The sequence below is a fragment of the Lutjanus erythropterus genome, chromosome 15 (assembly GCF_056507025.1).
Source record: "Lutjanus erythropterus isolate fLutEry1 chromosome 15, fLutEry1.hap2, whole genome shotgun sequence".
Lineage (NCBI taxonomy): Eukaryota > Metazoa > Chordata > Actinopteri > Lutjaniformes > Lutjanidae > Lutjanus > Lutjanus erythropterus.
Window position 1 is genome coordinate 22,066,023 of NC_139331.1, and position 20,325 is coordinate 22,086,347.

The 20,325-nt window shown below is 40.7% G+C and overlaps 1 protein-coding gene across 1 annotated transcript in view; it reads right to left on the minus strand.

Moving 5' to 3' along the window:
- Positions 1-2,768: 2,768 nt before the first annotated feature.
- Positions 2,769-20,325, minus strand: part of extl3 (exostosin-like glycosyltransferase 3) — a 45,736-nt gene continuing 28,179 nt past the window's right edge. The window contains exons 2-6 of the mRNA XM_084737284.1: positions 13,966-16,586; positions 11,286-11,413; positions 7,175-7,319; positions 6,948-7,076; positions 2,769-4,263 (exon numbers count right to left, since the gene is read on the minus strand). Coding sequence (XP_084593410.1) covers positions 4,054-4,263; positions 6,948-7,076; positions 7,175-7,319; positions 11,286-11,413; positions 13,966-16,104 — 2,751 coding nt within the window. The 5' untranslated portion in view covers positions 16,105-16,586 and the 3' untranslated portion in view covers positions 2,769-4,053. The remainder of the gene's footprint in view (positions 4,264-6,947; positions 7,077-7,174; positions 7,320-11,285; positions 11,414-13,965; positions 16,587-20,325) is intronic.

Sequence of the window (20,325 nt, forward strand, 5' to 3'; positions counted from 1 at the left end):
GTTTACCAGTGCTTCAGCAGTATTCTCACATTTTTTTAAACCAGGAAGTGAGACAGGGGTCCTTAGTTTAAAGCTTAAAAAAAGCTTTAAAAAAAGTTTACAGAAAGCAGAAACTTTAAAAGGGCCAACATTTTCATAAAAAATATTCTAAAATAAAGATAATTATGATAGCACATTTTTATACTTATGTTATCAGCAGGCATTGTTAGTTCCAGATGTTAAAGGCTAAATTTTCTGAAGTTGTGAATTCTTGTGTGGGACGAGAGTGTTTTCTGGCACAGAGCAGGTTTAAAATGAAGCAAACCAAAACAGCTGACATATATTTCATATATATAAATCCTAAAAGATTAATTTTTCAACAAAAAAAAACTGCAGTTAGAGAGTTGGTCTTAATAAAGTTTGTTCCAGTTCTCAAGAATGGGTGATAAATATTCACTGGAGGGTCAGAGAGCAGCAGCAGCCACCTGGAGCAGGTGGGGAATTTGGCTTCAAAGACGCTTTAACTGCGTGTCCAGTGACTGCTGCAGGAGCTCAGTTTATGACCTTCTGTTACAGGTCGACCTCTCCAACAACCAGGTCATTAAGCCGTCTATAAAACACATTTACCTGTCTGAACGCTGCTCTCAGGTGAGTTCAGTTCCCCTTTAAGCGTTCGGTGGCACAGGCTCGTTCTCCTTGGCAATGAAAGAAGCTGACAACTCAATCAAGCTGGCACCTCTTTGCATTTAAGGAATAATAAACTACAATGTCTCGTCATTTTATTGAATGTGTCATTATCAGCTTAAAAAATCTTTTTTTTTAATAATATATTCAATAAATATACAGGAACCATGGACTGATGAGAGTTTTTGTTTCATAAAAGCATCCTCAGTTAGAATCTACTCTGGGGGAAAAAACTTAACTCTACATCTTTTTTTAAAGGGATGTTTTTAGGTTAATCTTTTGCTCAGATTACAGGAATTAAGTCTGTCTGACAAGGTCAAATAAAGGACTTTGGATTTATAATACATGATGGGAAGGGCTCCAATGGACTAACTCCTGGTAAAGTACCACACAGAGTGGATATGGGTGTACCAGACTGCTTCCCTTGAGCAATCATTCACACAGTGCACCCTGAAAATTATACCGTAAAGCAGCAGACGTCGTACCTATTTGGCAAAGAAAACATTCATCAAGCAATGGTAAAAAAACAAACAAAGTGAAACCGTTACGGCGACACTGTAAAGTGACGTTTCTGTCTGATCGGGTAAGTACAGGAGGGGGACGTGAACATGACAGGACAAATCTAATGCTTCTGTTGTGATATATTAAAGAGAATAGCTCAAAAGGTTTGGGGAAACGGTCAGTTCTCTCCACCAAACAGCAAACTGGCACCTTCCTAAGTCCCGCCTCTTCTTGCTCTGTGGTCCAATAACAGCTGAGCAAGCCTGGCACCTGGCCAGTTTTAGGTCAATTTTCTTCCTTCTCATTTCCTGTCAAGGGAACTAAAAGAGAAGTAATTGACAGAACCTCACTATGGAACATATGTTCTGCTTTGTGCCAGACTTTGGTGCCAGCTCTACTGAAGCCTATTGGAGAAGCAGACTAAACCAAACATATCTATTTTGTGTGAGCTTTGATAAAGAATTTACTCTAAACAATGACACTGCATCTCCAATAAGCTTCAAAAGCACTGACACTAAGTTGGCAGTGTAGCATATTCTATAGTGACGTAATAAACACTTTCTTCTCCTTTAGTTTCCTTGTTTCCTATACTTAGATATGCTATGCTAGGCTCATCTATGAAAAGAAAACCAAAGGTTGAAGATGGTTAAATGACGTTGCTGTTGTTAGCAAAACGCTAGCTAGCTAGCCAGCAGATCTAGAACTTGGCTAGTGTTTTGCTAACATCAGCTATAAGCTATAACTAGCTAGCTAACATGTGATGAAGATCAGCTGATAGGTTAGCTAGGGTTTTGTTAACATTAGCTCTCAGATGTAACTAGTATGTTAACAGCTGATGTGCATTAACTAGATAATTAACCAGGGTTTAGCTAATATCAGCTATCAGATGGAACTAGCTAGCTAAAGACTGCTGTCAATTAGCTAGCTAGTTCGCTAATGTTTTGCTCACAATAGCTATCAGATGTCACTAGTTTGCCTATGTTTGATGTAGAATACCTAACCACTTAGCTAGGGTTTTGCCAGCATCAGCTATCAGCTATATATCGGGACGTTCTAAATCTTTTTCTGGCATGCTATATGCATGGTATAGAAGTATATATGCTCCTTTCACAGCTCCCCCAGCAACATCTTTTAACAGCCTTCAAAATTTGGTTTTCTCTTCAACATTCACAAGGTTAGCACACTGCATATTTAAGTACAGAAAGCACTAGGTTTTTTTCCCCCCCAGGATGGCAAAGGCATGTGCTGCCCTTCCCCATCTCTGACTGGCTTATCTTGGTATTCTCACCCTAACCCTACCCAGTCTCAATCCTCATGCCTAAACCTACGCAACCCCAAAAGCCCAAACAACCAAAGGCAACAAGTACAAGCCATTCAGAATCAGAATCGGGCGGGTCAGGACTTCGCTGTCCTGGGGAAAAAAATGCATACAATAATAAACTCTGGAAATGGGAAACAGCTTGTTGTTTTCATGGTGTTTTTTCTACAGAGCCAGAGTAGCTGTCTCTCCTCATTTCCAGTCTTCTTCTTCATGCAATGCTAAGCTAACCGTCCGCTGGCTGTAGCTTCATATTTATGGGACAGATCTGAGAGAGGCGTCAATGTTCTAACCCATCTCTCCACCAGAAGGCAAAAAACCTTTATTTCCTCAAAAATGTCAAATTATCCCCTTTAAATATCTATAATTTTTTTCACATAATCCTAATAGTACATTTAACTTCACTGAGGACTTTCTTTATTTTTACAATCTTAATTAGACATCCAAACCTATTTTTTGTTCATTTTGGCAGCTGTGATTCGTGACTTTGTTGCACTTGAGTAAGGGACATGGTAACCGATGATTTTTACATTTAAACATGACTACTTCAACCTCGGACCAGTTTTACAAACATTAGTAAACACCCTATAGCATAAAAAACAGGCCATTTTAAAGACTCGTCAAAGAGTGCAGATCCTGTAAGCGTAACAAAATGACAAAATGGTGGCTGGTTTTTCATGACAAATTCGAGGCATTATGGTGACCGCTGAAGTGAATTCCTTCTTGAACACATAACACGACTACACATGATTGGGCCAACCTGTTTTTAACTCTTCGGTCGAGGTCCTGTCTCGTTCTCAGACTGTTAAGTCTGTGTCTGATCTCCCACAGGCAGAGGTTCTGGAAAATGTTCGTTCGACATAGATTTTTACACATTTAAACGACATTATTTTTTAAAAAAGAAAGACTGTTCAATAAAATACTTCTGACCATCATCAGTGCTTCTCTCACGTACATGTACAAGAAGTACAGTTTGTAACTGTAAAATGGAAATCAAACAAACAAACAAACAAAAAAAAAAAAAAGCGCAGTGGCGGCCATGTGCCACTTTTTCGCTCTCCCAGCTGAAACTGTCAACAGGCTGCCGGGCCTGAACGCAGCCTGACACCAGTCTGTCAGTGATTCAGTAACTGATAGCTCCATTGTCAGGTAATGTTTATCGTGGGAGAGTTTCTGTACACTGTGTACAACCACCCTCTTTCCTCAGCAGGCCGTTAAGAGGTGCAAATGACATCTGTAGTGGTTGATGATTGAACATGATTGAAGAACATGAAACGGGAGGAGTGACATCCACTGAAAAGGCTTATTTTGTTGGCAGTGGTCCCTTTCAGCTTCCACTCTTTCGAATTTTCACGAGAGTTGTGGATTCAACCACGAGCCAACAGCTTTTAAGGTTAACTTGTCTATCCCCCTGGGCAAAATCCTAACCTCAAACTTCCCCTCTGTGCTTTTATCTGGCAGTCCCATTCATCCATTTCCATCACCGCTCGCAGTGCTGTTCTGTTAAATAACTTCCAGTCCTTTTACTCCACGCTGCTTTTGGCTCTTTGCTGGGGCTGCTCAGCCTGGTGCTAGATGAACTTGAAGCACTTGGTCTTGTCGTGGGGTAAACGAGTCTTAAACAGCACAGAGTCCACGCGGAACTGCGTGTACAGCAGCGGCATGTAGCCGTACACCTTGACGAAGAAGTTGATGCACTTGTGGCGTTCGTGGAAATGAGAGTCGTCGTGTGAGAGGGCCTGAGGGCAGCCGGGGCAGCGGAAAGTCCAGCGAGATGTCACCTAGCACAGAGAGAAAAGAGAGAGTCAGCCTGTAAATGTGTGATATTTACTTTGAAACATATTTGTATGTAATTTGAACATACGTGCGTGAAAATAGTGTGTTTTAGGATTCACTCAACCCTGAGCACTGAATCAATCTTATCTTAGCAACCGTAACTATGCACAGCAGTCCAGTCGAGCTTCGAATTTGTCCACACACTGAAGTGATGTGTCTCTGGTTATGGAAAGACCAATGCTCAGAGTTTGGTCGGTGACTGGTCTTTATTTTAGTCTTCCCAAGATCAAAAGCACAACAGCAAACATGTAAAAAAATTAATTAAACAGCACACATTTGCTAACAAGCATACTACCTACAGTAGTAACCAACTGTTACCTCCAGTATAAACTCCAGTCATTTGTGGGGATTTATAGATTAGATTAAACAAAAGCTATTGTCACAAGTTGCACATCCTCTGTGTAGTATTTCCTCACTGAGAGGAAGCTGATCACTATCACTATCAGAGTTTAGGTTAATGTTAGCAGCTCTTTATTTGATCTGAGGAAGTTAAGACTCTTAATACGGAAGCCAAGAACAGCTGTGCTTGCACTTGTTTCTCTTAATGCCATTATCTTGAGATCACAAGTTAATTATTATGTTATCTTGAGACAACAAAGCTCATTTTCTTGTGACGATGAGTTAATACATCTCATTACAACTCCCATGTCTCTGCCTCAGCCAGCAACTGCTTAAATAAACAGAATAACACGAAAGTCATTTTCTTGAGTTTGTTTTCTCGAGATAAAAAGATAAAGTAGCCTGTTTTAATGAGAAAACAAGTTTTGTTATTTTGAGATAATGAATTTACTTATTATCTCAAGACACTGACAAAATATCTGTGAGAACGATGGTTCTTGGCTTCCGTACTGCGCTCCTTCGACCCTCACAAAACTTATTATCCCAAACAGTGTCAGGTTTGCCATCATATCAGCTAGTCCTCATCCTAAAACCCTGTTCTTTTGTAATATAAAAAGTGAGAAATACACAAAAATATGACAAATGCTGGAACTATACTGAATGGCTATCAGCTTGGGTTAATCTAAGGGGAGGAATATCTGTTTGTGGACTTAAGTCTGTTACTCTCCCTTTGCTTTGACATGATATTGTCTGTTGCAGTTCACTTAAAAAAAAAAAAAAAAGGGGGAGAGTGAACATGTCTTTAATTTATGCTGCATCATAACATCTGTTATGTCTTGTTGTCCTGTCAAAATATCAATGAAAGGAAGAGGAAAAAGATAATATATGACAAGTATGTGAGCTAAGCTGCAAAAAAGGCTTTTTATATTAAAATTACAGTCTCACTTTTTACTTATAATAGCCAGCTAGGAATAATTAGTTCTACACTGCAATGCAATGGATCATTAACTGGTATTAACTGATGCTAACTTTTTTATTACTGGTATCAACTACTAAAATTCTGGTATTGTGACATCCTTCCTTTAGACCTACAAAGAAAATTAAAATGGTAAAAAAAACAACCATTAGTCATTTCCATGCAATTTAATTTGTAAAAAAGCCACAGGGAGCCTCTTGATAGGTGCAAAAGAGCTGCAGTTTCCAACCCCTTGTCTGTTCTATCCCCGCCTCCAAAGTCTTAATAAGTGAACGTGTTACACGGTCGCGAGCACGTAGAGAAAGTCGAGCATGTGCTCATCAAAGCTCCCTGCTCGTGGGACTGCATCTCTGCATGCAGAACAGAAACGCTCCCTCGCGAGGACGGCAAGCAGATCCTGCTCTGTGCACTGCTTTTTATGTGTGGGGTGATCAGCTCCATTTCCAGCTCTTCATCACTCTTCTGCTTCTTTTTCAGCGCAACTGACACAACATCTCCTAGCCAACTTTTCAAGAAAACAAAAAAGCGTATGAATACTGATACGGATGTCATTTATCATGGCAACGGCAGACGGTTTGAAGCATTCAGGTCAGCCCTAAGAATCAACGGTCACAAACTAGAGATGAGCAGCTTTTGTCTAAAACCAAAGATCCATCATTTAAAAAATGTTGTTACGTTTTACACATTTCAAGCGGTAAATCTGCCACCGTGATTAAAAAAAAAGGAAAAACATCCCCAAAACTCACTTTGACCGTTGTTAATTGAGCACCACTGACGCAGAAGAAGTGATTTATTTTCCGTTTCATTTGTCTTACTTGGACTAAAAGAGAAATATAGCCCCTCACCATTTAGGACTCCAGTCAAACTTGCCCCAGATTCATTATTCAAGGCTTATTCCTCGCAGTGAATTGCTGTCATGCAACACACTCCATCAAAGCCGTCCTTAATTCCCCCCTGAAACACCCAGAATATTAACACCCCACTAAATCAAAAAGAACTTAAACTGAGGGCCGCAGTGACATTTCTGTTCCAACAGCCACCCCGCCTTGATTGCTATAATTATTTGTCTCGCCATAAATATGCACTCCAGTAATAAATGTCCTTCCAATAAAAATCCAGGGGAAAAATCAGACATAATGCAGCAATTCGATCTTGTGTTTTTGATTTAGCATTTGTGTGGAGTATTGGATATGTCACTTTGAGTAATGGCAAGTCTAAGTGGGCAAAAATATAAATACACCGGGGGCCTGAGGGAGATACAAAGTTTGTCGATGCAGAGCTGAGCACAGCCAGACCGCGTGCCCCGCCACTGACCTTGATGGGCGGTTTGCGGGTGATGTGAGAGACCAGGAAGTTCATGGCGATGTCCTCGCAGTTTATGTACTCGTCCACCATGTCCCTGATGGCCTGGGGCATCACGTAGGAGTACAGATAGGCGTAATACTACAAAGACACAAACACACAGGGGGGACACGTGAACGATACGGATATAAAATAGTAGCGAAAAAGATCAACTTGGCTGATTGAGCAGAAGATCTGACCTTATGGAAGAAGGCAGCTCCTGTCAGGACCATGGAGAGCTCACAGGAGTAGTTTGAGTTGTAGAGCCACGACTGATGGTTGACATCCCACGCGTGATATCTCCCGGGGAAACCCACGATGCGATCTCTGGCTTCCCGCCACACTCTGTGAGACACCGCCAAACGCAAAATCAGCAGAATTCCTCATTTGCAATCAATTAATTAAGACCGACTGGGCAGAATTTAAGGTTAGCTTCGATATTTTTCAACCTGGATTCTTATTTTCCCATATCTTTGTGTCTATGTGACTAATGGGGACAACAACCTCTTAAACTGGTCCAGTATTGAGGGAGAGAGCTGCAGCCGGCAGAAGGAAAACTGAGTAATCCTTATTACTATTACATTTTGCAACAAACAGTTTGTAATAAATATGTGTCCCTGATATTTGTATTAAATTATTACATATTGCGATTGTTATTAAGCTTAGAAATACAGTGGCTCGTGTAGTTTTAGCCAGTCAGATCTACAGCAGTGGACAAATTGTACTTTTAAAAATGAATTTTGAGTCAGTTTGATTCATGCTAAAATACATAAAATAAACACTGTTGTTATAGTATAATGATAATGTGATAATGATTTTTATGAATAAAGACGCTTCAGTCAATTTTGTCTGGTTGGTTATTACATCATATCAAATTATTACATTTTCATTAAAAAAAAGAGCAAATCACCACCACAAAATGTAATTATTTATTACAAAATGCAGGGATTTTATTACACGTTGCATTCAGGCTGTTTATCAAATGTGGCTGATTATTACAAAATGCAGGTGTTATGACATAATGAAGTGAAAGTTGAGTGAGAATTTATTATATGTTGTCAAGTTATTACATAATGCATTGTTTAACTGGTTTAACAAAATCTATCTCACTCTTTATAAAGAGGTCCAGCTTTGTAGTGATGCTTTCCAAAATGTTGTCAGTTTGAATGAAGATGATGATCTTAAAATTACAGTTTTACAAATGGAGCCTGGCGAGAGCAATAACACAGCTGTTTCTGGTAAAACAATATCTATACACTCTTTAAAAACAGGTCTCTCTCTCTCTCTCTCTGTGGCGATCCCTTCAATAATGTTATCAGACAACTACAAAAAACAATCTGAGCCTGTCAGTGGAAAAAACAAATGCTTTTAGTGGATGTACTTTGATGGTGAGCAGTTGCCCATCAGGATTACGTAGCTTAGTTTTCGCTGCAGCGCTGTCACTCAATACTGGACCAAATTCAAAGGTTGATGTCCCCATTAATCACTTAGACACAAAAACATGGGAAACTAGGGCCCAGGTTGAAAAATACTTCAGTTACCTTTTAATAAATGTTTCATAGTTATGTTTCTTTATGTTCATCAGTTTGGTTTTGAAGTGAATGACAGTGTGCATATGCCACGCTATAACATCCATCTGTTTCAGCTTGTCATCTAATACAAGCAATGAGTAATTAAGTAACCATCCTGTTATCTTCTATTAGCGCCTGACTGTTTTTTTAAGATATCTAAAACAAAAATGTCACTCCCAGCTCATTACTCACTGTTTGCCAGTCACTGCTAGAAAGTCTTCTACAAAAATATATTTAATTTGATCTTATTAGACTCCGCATTGATTTTTCTTGGCCAGTTCCAATTTAGGTTTTTAAAATAAGTGTGATCTACAGACTCTGACTTTGGATGATTCTGATGTTTTTTCTGAACTAATTTACAAATTTTCTTTAACGGAAAAATAAATGTATGTTCATAATAAAAACTGACTATATTATAGAATTTTTCCCCCAAATTTCCCCTCCACCTCTTCCTTTTTCCAACCTTTCACATCCCCTCTAGTCATGTATTCTCTATTTCTGCCTCTCTTATTTCCCCGCCTCTTCTCTTTACCTTTTTCATGGAGTCTATCACTCCTCTCAATGTGCATGTATGACTATGACATTATTGTCATGGTGTTGGAGCGTATTTAAAAGACGCTCTGCTGGCCACAGTTTGTGCAATCCATTTTTTTAGTGCTTGAAGATCCAACCATCACTAAAGAAAATGGTGATGCAGACTCGTAGTCGCAGTAGAAAAAGAGCTGAGAAAGAGGGCAGAAAGTGATCAGGCTGAAAACTGGCCAATTCGGGTCACTGGCTGACTGATCTGAACATCTTTAGCAAATATTCAAAAACTAAAAGTATAAGTAAGAAAAATACAAGAATCTATGAAACAGAAATTTCAAAGGAGGACACCGCAGCTGTAGCGTTGTTGTCAGAGAACCGAGTATTTTAACTTTGCATGTTTCTTTAATCTGATGACATATCATGGTCATATTATGACTTATTACAGCAAATATATTACAGATTTCTCCTTTAAAAATGAATATTCCAGCTCTTTGCCCTGGTTTTCACCGTTTACTCAAATCAACCAAATGAAACAAAAGTAAAACATTCAAAACACAGCAAAAGCACAGACACAGATGATACAAGAAATCTCAAAAGAGTCAACTAATGTCTCACATGAGCTCATGTGAGACCACTCAAACGTGACAGTCAGCTGCTGTGTAATTTTTGCTCTTTGGCGAGAGTGGAGGTGAGGAAACATTCCTGGGTAATTCTGGGGGAGTTGAGATAATTCATGACAAATGACCCCAATTTCTGCCTGCCTGGACAAGCTGCTGCAGCACCGAGGCAAGTCTGAGGGAGGGAGGGAGGGAGGGGCTGCGTACAAAAATAACATAACGGCTCGTACTTGATCATTTAATTGGTTTAAACATGGCCTTCATGTTCAGATTATCTGTGTACAGTATTAGCAAATGAATCACAAATACAAGGCACTGACAGCATGTTTCCCCTTTATTTCCTCTTCTGTCTCTCGTTGTTGGTTCAGTGACTAATTCTTTGTTTTCAGGAATGTGGTGCGTCTGCATTTTTTTTTTGGCAATTTTTACTTCTCCCAGGAGACAAAGCTTTCTCTCTATTTTACTGCATTTTTGTGTCTAACTCTTTTCACAACACTGCTGCTAATATGAACAATTCTATCTAGAGTTTCAACTTATTGTTATTAAACTTTTCAATTAATTACAAAGTGCCTAGCCAATATCGTAGTCTTAAAAATATGAGTAATTATGCAAACCAGTATTCTGTATTTGTAATTAACCTAGTAGAGCTCTGCTTTCACTTTAAGACAAGAATTGTTTTTAATGTTGATCAGCAATAACAAAATGAAAACGAGGATGCTTTCTGTCCACAGTGAATCTGTTAAACATGCACTTTTGTCATGTAATTAAAAACATACCTATTAGCTATGTGCTCGAGAACAGAGCAGAGACAATACCGCGCAAGTAAAAAGTGGATGCTTGCTATTTGCCAAGATTTATACACACAAGGTTTATATTTAGTGTGATATTTAGACATTTCTTTACTGGAGATTACATACAAATGTGTCACCAGGTTGTTATTAGCAATGATCAACTAAATTCATGAGTCTTCTCCCAGGTATCTTATAGATAACTCCTCATTCATGAGTTAGCCGTTGTGCAGCGATTTCAACAGGAGGGATGAGAATAAGTAGGAACAGGGCATGTGACAAAATTTCAGCTCAAAATGGCGCGCTGTGCTGCAATGCTCACGGCTAGTTAGGACATTCACGCCGAAAACAATGTGATCAAACAGATTTTGTTGCGCAAGTTACATTCAGTCAGGACAGGGCTTAAAATTTAAATCTTCATCAGTGTCTCTCAGGGGTCTCAAATTCTACTTTCAGCTGCAACAACTACTTCCCCAAATTTAAGTTCTTTTTTTCATTCTACATAATAAACACAGTTTAATAACTCTGTTTCAGTACCTCGCATCACTTCATTGACTCACTCTTCTCAGCCATCCATGTTCAGCTAACTGTTCCTGCCCTTATATCAGAATTTATTTTAGATTTTCTTTATTTTTCTTGATTTATTTTAGAGTTACTATTTCTTGTTTCTGTTTGATCAATAAATACATCACTATGAAGATGACTTCCATGGTAGGTGAATCATTAAAGAGGCACTGTAAAAGGTCAAAAGCAATCACAAATGCACAAACTTTTTCTATAAGGTGTTTCTCTTGTACCACCACTAACCTGAATCCAAACATGATCTCATCATGGCGGAGATGAGCGTCATCGTCAATCGACAGGATGGCCTCTGTTTCCACGGCGTCCCAGGGAAGGAAACGGTTGTTCAGGCTGTTCTTTTCTGTTCGGACAACCTGCGGGCATTTAGACAGGATTCTGCTTAGCAACAACATTTCTGTCGAGACATTTCAGGCCCTTCCCATGTAACCACTCACAGCGGCTCAAGTTAGGACCCAAATATGTTGTTGGAAAACCCAGAATTAAATTGTAATTTGCAGTTTGTACATTTGGTGTCACTGTGCTAGTACCCAGGCTCAGGTATGAAGGTGGGCAGTTACTGCTGCTGTCAGGGTTTGATCACAGAGGGACAAAAGGGATTTTGACCGCTGTGGCGCTAATGATTTGTTTTTTTTTTCATGCTGTGGCTGGGTGTTTTAGAGATTTTCTGAGTGTTTTTGGATGGAGACGTGAGACTGGACTTTGTTCACATTTATGCCAGTGGAACAAATAAAGAGACTGTTATTCTGCAACCAAAGAACAACCTGTGAAGTGTGTGCTGAAGGCAACACACAGCGTACATCAGTGGATCCCTGACTTTTACTAGAATGCCCCCCCTCACCCTCACCTCACAATCATTATCAGTAATTAACAATAATTGGGGAAGCAAATGATAAAAAAAGGATTTAAGTTGAATTTTATCTTTCGTTTGTTTAGTTCTCCTAAATAAATCATTTCATTAGACTATGTTTCACTCTATATATCTCTCCTGATCATCCATGCCCCAAGATAAAGCTAAGTGCATCAACCAATTCACTCCTTGGTTAGACCTCTCAGTAGTTGAATTAACAGGCTCCTCTAATAATAGTTGAGTAAACTTTCATGCTACATAAACATTTTGTACTTCTACCTGACCTAAACCTGCATTAATTTATATTTTGGCCACTTGGGGGCACTCGAAACTATCTGTAAACACAACATTTACATATTATCTATTACCATTTAAGTCAATATGGTGAACTTGTTAGCAAAAAGTTAATTATTTACATATCCATGAGATAAAAAGTCCAATATTTACTGTACTCTCCAGCAGCTCCTGAGGGAAATATCTGTCTCTTTAGCTGCTTGATGCTCCATTATATTCAGCAGTTAGACCTAGCTACCTTTTTCATGCTGGGCAAGTCGTGCTGTTATTGAGATCATGAGTTCATTATTCTGTCATCTCAGGATAATCAATCTGTTATCCTGAGAAAACAAAAGGCTGTTTCCTCGTTTTGCTTAAAATGTTTATCAGAGATCAGAGAGAGCCAGACCAGCTCATCTTGTCAGCAACTGTAGCAACTTAGGATGAAAACGTGAGATTGAAGAGTATCCATTATTGATCAATGCATAAGACTGTACTTCAATCAAGGTCTAACACAGGTAGAAATTTCATTGTGTCTTTCTGTTCGAGATAACATTCAGATCAGTCATCAAATGTATCACACTCAGTTTCGTGTTCTCCGTAATTATCCCTTGATCCTGAGAAAACAAATATAAAAAGTAATTTTCACGTGATAAATAGTCATTATCTCAAGAAGCCTCCCTTTTTTTCTCTTCAGATCCCAAGATAAATTAACCCGTTATGAGAAAACGAGCTTTGTTAACTCAAGATGATGAAGTAATTAACTTGTGATCTTGAGACAACGGCATTAAAATCCATTATTACAAGCACCACTGCTCCCTGCTGCTGTAGTACAGAGAGTTTTTGGCTGAATCCAGCTGCCTTCAGTGGCTCAAAACGACCCTCGCGAGGACAGTGAGAGTGAATCAAAATAGTTTGTTACAACACTCTGTAGGTGAGTGATAAATCTCTGTGGGTTCATCGCCGCAGGCAACTCCATTTACATGCACAGTCACTGATTAATGATTATAAACAATACTGACAACAGCAAATTTCAAAGGCATCTCTATTCCTAAAATAGTTTTAGTTAAGCATATTCCATACATGTGCAAAATGCTTTTTAGCTTCTCAGCTGACCTAGGTATACATGTGCCACATATAAACATAACATACAATATAAACATATATAAATACATGAGCTTTTCTTAAACCACAACTCTACATTTTTTTCCTTTTTTCTATTTTATTTTTAAACTTATCTATATGTATATACAGACCTATATATTGCTATTTTTTTTACACCTACTTTGGCAATGTAGACATGTTTCTCAAGCCAGTTAAACCCCTTTGAAATTGAATTTGTCTAATCTTCATGCCAGGCAGCACCAAAGACTCTTCTAGCACTTACGAATACAAAGTCCAATTCCTTAGTTTCTCTCTCCCAGCTTACCACTTGTCGGAAAAGAAGTCTCTGTAACAAACTAATGGTTTGAGTGTGAACTACATTAATATTTTATTTTTGAGGCTTAATTCAAAAGCACAAATTTTATTATTCATGGACGTCAGACTTCCTCAGATGGCTTTAGTAAAGCTGCTGGTAATTTGTGTGGACTCCTGCGGAGTTTCAAAGAGGTACTGATCCAAACAGCTCAGTGTAATGTACTTAAGCAAACTTTGCGCCACCTCTGACACATGGGAAATATTACAGGTTACTTTTTTAAAACACAGGAGGAGTACTTCTTTCTAAAGAGCCCAACACCACTTAGATAAATGTGTGTACATTTAATGGACTAGATGATCACTCACCACAATGGGCAGGCCGATGTCTGGCCACAGGAGGTCATCTGACGGAGGCTTGGGCGAGTTCCACACCACCACCACTTTGTTGAGGTACGGCAGTCCGTTCAACCTCTCCAGAGAGTTCATCAGCACCTCCTCCCTCTCGTAAGTCAGCATGACCACGGTGAACTGTTCCCGGGGAACATTCCCTCCTAAGGCTGCCTGAAACTCCTTCCCCGAGCCGCCCGTACCTCCACCGATGGGCCTAAAACCTGTACCTGAACCGAGGAATTTGGCTTCAGAGGGCAGCACAGGGTCCAGAGGAGTGTGAGGAAACAGATGGAAAGGCCCTGGGGCTCGGTTCCACGTTCTATAGGTGTCTGCAGCTGTGTATGTGAAGTTACGGAGAAAGCGTGGAGAGGCGTAGGGGGGTTCTGTCTCGACAGGACCTAAATCCAGGTCGCCGTTGTCAGCCAGGTTGGCGTCAGTGCCTGCAAGCTTCCCTGCTTTGTGAGGAATCTCGTGGGCAGGCTCTTCTTTGATAGGTGCAGCAGGGACTTGGATGCTGGTTCTGATACTGGCCAGGAGGGTGTTAAGGACACTCTCTGAGGTGGAGAAGTACGTCTCCCACAGGAAGCGGCCCTGCCGCCTCATCGCCAGCATGTCATTGTCTGATAGGCTGCGCAGCAGGAAGTGGAGCTCTGTAACACGGGGTTTGGGGACTATAATGGCAGCTTCACTCCATCGAATAAACTGGTGATATGGTAATCTGGAGTGGTCCCCCAACACGACTGGGATGGTCCCGACCTCGAGGGCCTCAAAGAGTCTCATCCCACAGCCTGCTGACGCCACCAGCTGTCCGTCTCCTGGAGCGATCACCAAGGCAAATGTTGACGCCTTGAGAACCTCCAGCCTGTCCTCCCGCTCACCACAAAGAGCCCACTCTGTTGGTAAACTGGGCCGTGGGTTTTTGCAGGTGAACTCTACCAGCACCTGATCCAAGTGGCTGTCCTGCACTGCCTTTAAGGTACCAATGATGCGATCATCATAGTCAGCCGGTGGATCTCCTTCCATTTCCTCCTCGAAAGACTGAGGGGGCGCCTCCTGTAAGCTGCTCCTCAGTGACTCCACCCTTTCACCCTGGAAGGTGAAGAGATATTTCCTCTTAACAGGGACTTGAGGGGGCACTTCCAGAAAGTTTGGTTCTGAGAGAGCATGAACCAGAGGGGAGACAACCAAGTCAAAGCCCTCGCGGTACTGCTGCTCCAGGAAGGTGGACTGAGCGACCGCTGCCCGTCCTGTGCTCACATTATACAGGAAGTTCTGTGTCATGGACTTTCTGGAGAGATGCACCAGTACATGATTGTGTCCATCAGATCTCCAGTAAGGAAGAGCTTTTAATTGCTTCTCCAGCTCTGAGGGAGGTGGGAGTGGGGAGGACGGGGACTCCTGCAGCTCCCCGACCAGCACCAAATACAGACAGGCGATGCTAGGGTTATCAGTTATATAAATGTTGCTCTTAACTGATGCTGCAAATGCCTGCTTCACCAGGGGGTCAATATAGTCCGCCCATGGATAAGAGCCTGTGTCGTAGACATACACAGGAAACCCAGATGTTAGAGGGCAGCGCGCATAGTCGAAGCAAGAGCGCAGGCGGCAGGAGCGCGCAGACTTTGGCGGCGGCAGTCCTGGGTCCTCCTTGTCTGGCAGCAGCCTGACTGGCAGCGACAGCTTGGGCTGGTTCTGAGCCATCAGTTCTTTATACGAATGCTCCGTCTGGCTGATGACATTCTTCAGCTGTAGCAGGTCCTGCTTGGCGCTGTCGATGCTGCGCTTGCAGGCCTCGATGCGCAGGTTGAGCCGGGCAATCTCCCCATTGAGCTCCTGCCTCTTGGCCTCCAGCTGCAACAACTCCTCACTGACCGACTCGCGGATTCGGCACAGATCCTGCACATGTTTGGCCTCACACAGTTCACCACCAGGCCGCGGCCCAAAGATGCGCTTATCAGGACCCCCAGCTTCATCTATGGTAGTGAGGTAGTAGTGGGCGATGAGTGGGAAGAAGACCAGGATGAAGAAGAGCATGAAACTGAGCCATGTGAGACGCACACGCCGCAACACCCATGGCTGGCCACCAGCACCCACCCCACCACCGTTACGCTGCATTGTTGACTCTCTCAGTCTCCTCCTCGCCCCACCAGGGAACCGTTGCTATGGGGATCAGCAGCAGCCATGGTACGACCTTGTCAGCAAGGCAGTGGGATGGATACTAAATCATCAAAGCCGGGCTGTAGCTGCGTCCTTCTGTAAAGGTCATCTGAGGCTGTTTGCCGCCGCTCAAGAGTCCTGTTAAGCCTCACCTGTACTCTAATATGTACTCTGATGAGTTATAGCCCACACAAACTAATGCCATTTCTACTGTGAGGTTGAGCCACTCTTACAGATCTATGTCAGAAAACAATCCCGTGTCAGGAGAGGGGTTTCCCTCGATGTGTGATGCAGGGAGGACATCGCTGCTCACAGAGCGGTGATATAGCTCGGCGGGCCAGTTGCTTCTGCCTGTGATGTGCTCATTTTCTGGCCCCTTGTTAGGAATTCCTCCAAAGATGAGCCTTCTGAATTATTCTCTTCCTCCTTAAAACAGAAACCTGGAAAAGAGAAAAAAACAACAACAAAAAAAACACAATGAGTCACAATCATCCAATATTTATCTGTAACAACATCAAAGTGACTCTTTAACTATAAGAACAATTGAGCTGCATTTAATTTGACTTTTTGAGGTGGAACTGACAAAAAGTATCTTATTTTTTAGAAATAAAATGGTATGAAAATTTCATATCAGGATTATAGTGATCATGGTTAAAAGTATTTTCAAGGTAATGTAAAAAGGTGCTGAGAAAAACACTGATACACACAAATATCAGTTATTGAAAACCTCTTAATGATTTCAAATGTCAGTGTTTTCATTGACGCAAAACAAAAACCCTGCTGCTGGTGTGCCTACATCTGAAAGACTGTTGCTAACTTTGGTTGATGCTGAACAGTACTTACTGTCAGTTTTTCAGAGCACAGGAATCGAACAACTTAATTTTATGTAGTAAAATATCTTGCATATGTCAAAGCGCATGACTGACAGCTAGTGCTGAATGATTTTGCTAAAAATCCCTAATTACAATTATTTTGACCGATATTGCAATTGCGATTTAATTTATGATATTGGACAGAATGATAATTCTTACCTTATTATTCTCTCTTTTTTTTTTTTTTGAGCAGCAGCATGCAGTATGACCGAAAACAATGAGTCAGAGTACCAATTTTTAGCTTGCATTTATGGCACATGGAATATGTACAGTATTTATGGTCCGGCTTTCCATAAACAGCCACTGTAAACATGTCTTTAAAAGCGAGGCTCCGCAGCTCATCCTGTTTTTCACTGCATGATTGCCTGGTCCAGGAAAAAAATCATCAGTGTGCTGCAGCATACCAGGGGGTATTTGTTTCTTTCAATTTCCTTTAAGCCACACAGAAAGAGCACAAAACAGGGGAGAGCCATCACTAGTAAACTACGCACAGTGGGCGAGCCAACACCAATAGCACCTCCAGCAAATCTCATTAAAGGCCTCCTCCTGCATCCCAACCTCATCACTGACTCAAATTACTGAGCGTCCCTGATAACAGTCCATCTTCAGAGAGTGATGGGGAATTATCTTCACTAGCTAAGAAGAGAAAAAGGCCCTCACGGGGCTCTCACAAAGAAAAACAGCTGCACCTTCTGATGCACAGTACTGTACTCTTGCCAGTTTTATTTCAAAGTTTTCAAGATGCTTCTGAAGCCACTGGAGGTGAGCACTCAGGATGTAACAGCTTCTGTTTTATCTTCAGATCACTGCAACAATAACCTCAAATATATCTTCCTTTTCAGCATATTTTCACCAGGAACTGGTTGCAAAGAATTTAAGAATTAGGGATGTGAAAATCTGATACGCCATATGGGAATCAGTCTGGTACTGGTCAAAGTTTCTAGATTGCATAGTGGTGAAAAAAGTATAATCTGATGTGATCCTAGCCTCAACTATCACGTAAATGCTCAACTAAACTTTGAGTGCCATGCTGTAAAAAGAGATTTGTCAGAGTAACGCAGACGAGCAGCATGTGTCACCTGAACAGTACTGAACATGAGTGAGACCTGTCATCATGTCAGCTGTGTGGATTATTTCAAGCTCAAAGAAGAAAAAAAGCAAAAACAGCCTGGTGACATTCATGCATTTATTTTAATTTCATTTTAAATTTCTGGTAGAGCTGCAACTATTAAATGCCAACTGCTGTGATTATTGTTTTATCAGATTTAGAGCCGCAAAGATTAGTTGATCAAAAGACAATTAATTGCCGGTCATTTTAATAACTGTTTAATTGTTTTAGTCAGTTTCATCAGGGAAATAGGCAAAACATTTTCTGGTTCCAGCCTCTTAAAAAAAGTTGATATTCTCTGATTTTAACTTCTTAAAATGTGAGTACCTTCTGGTTTCTTTAGTCCTCTATCTGATTAAACTAAATATCTTTGGGTTGTGGACCAGGAATCTTAATGATTATTAATTTATCGATGAATCACCATTAAGAATTTAACTGATCAAAACCGTATTAAGAGTCTAAAAGTGACAGTATTTGCGCCATTTGACAATGTTTTATCTGGCAGAGGCAATTGTGGAATAAGAAAAAATGCGAAAAAAAAGAGAGAAAATAAAATAGAAAAAAAAATAATTGCATTGATAAATTGTTAGCATTTTCAACTATTAGTTAAGGAAAACACACAATATTTGCAACCCTATTGTAGACAAACAGACTGAAAAACGCCATCTTGGGCTTTGAGAAGGCCATTTTTCACCATTTTCTCCAGCAGCTATTCGATTAATCGAGAAAACAGTTGCAGCCCTAGTGCTGCCAATAAAAAATGGTGCTAAAAGTTGTGTATGTGAAAAAGTTTAAATACAAAAAAGCAGCAGCATTGCATAACTGAATTATTTCTTACTCTAAGGCAATAAAAGATTTGTTTCACAGTTTGAGTTGTTTATTTAGGTGGCTTGGTTAAACCAAGGGTGTCCATGCAAATGTATTATTAACAGCTTTGTTGTTTAAGAGAAGGAAAAACACAGAGTCAGATTGGTACCAGTATCAGCAGATACTCGAGGTTGCAGTATAAGACATGAAACAGAGGTATCAAGCAATCTGTAGCAAGAATAATTCAAGATCTTCAATGCGCATATGTGTGCAAAGAAAGCTCTTGGCTAAAATCCACAGCAGAACTAGAAGTTCGAGCTGCTCCCCTTAAACAGGCATGAACATCTCTGAAAGATTCTTACATCATGAGCATAGTTTCAGCGCATGTCGTTTCTTTCCAGCAGCAGTCAGTCTGCTTTCTGAGCTTAAGCTGTATCACACTACAGCACAAGCCCAGAGGATGTCAGTGATAGGCCAAGTGCCAAACAGTCCTCATCAAATACATTACAAAACACACAAAAGCGAGAGTGAGCCCTGATTGAACCGTGCAGATCAGAGTGACACAGTCACACCAGAAACTAAAAGGAATACAGGTGCTGTTTACCTTTTGCCGACATAGCAGCTCCTCTTGATAAAGATATTATTCCCTGGGCCACCGGTGAATTCAAACCTCTGTGGTTATAATGCTTTCATTACAGCCGGTTAGATCACCACGCAGACAGATAGCGTCTTAAAAACAAACATAGGAGAAAGCCTTTCATTCTGTCTGAGTCGAGTAATCACTTCTCCCTGCTGCCTCCATGTGACTGGCATCTCTGATGTTTGGAGATTACAGCTCCCCTGACTCTCCTGAAAAACAGCATCTTGCTGTACAGCTGGCGCGAGTGTGTGTGCCTGTCAAGGAGAGGAATGAGGGAAGGTGCTGGCCAATCGTATGACAGCCACGTGATTTCATCTTGCCTAAAATGACTGACTTCCTGCTGCTACTTGTCTCCTTGTAGCTGCATGAATGCACCTTAAACATCACATACAGTACTGTCTCTCAGGCTGCACGATAGCAAACCTGACAAATAAAAAGTCTATTGTAACAGACCCAAAGAACTAATCTTTTTTTATCACATAAAAATGAGCTCAGAGTAGGACAGCAACTCCTTTATTTTCATTATAAATGAAATGTCGGATTATTTTCTTCATTAAAAGATCACGTCAGAAAAAAAAAAAGTAAACTGCCAGTTATAATTTATCTAGAGTAGAGAAGACTAGAGTAGAGCCTTCTCATTATTGCTTCATTTGTCTGACCAATAATCCAAATCCCAACGGTATTACATTTACTATGATATAGAACAGAAGGTAGCATATCGTTGCATATGAGAAGCTGAAATCAGAGAAAGT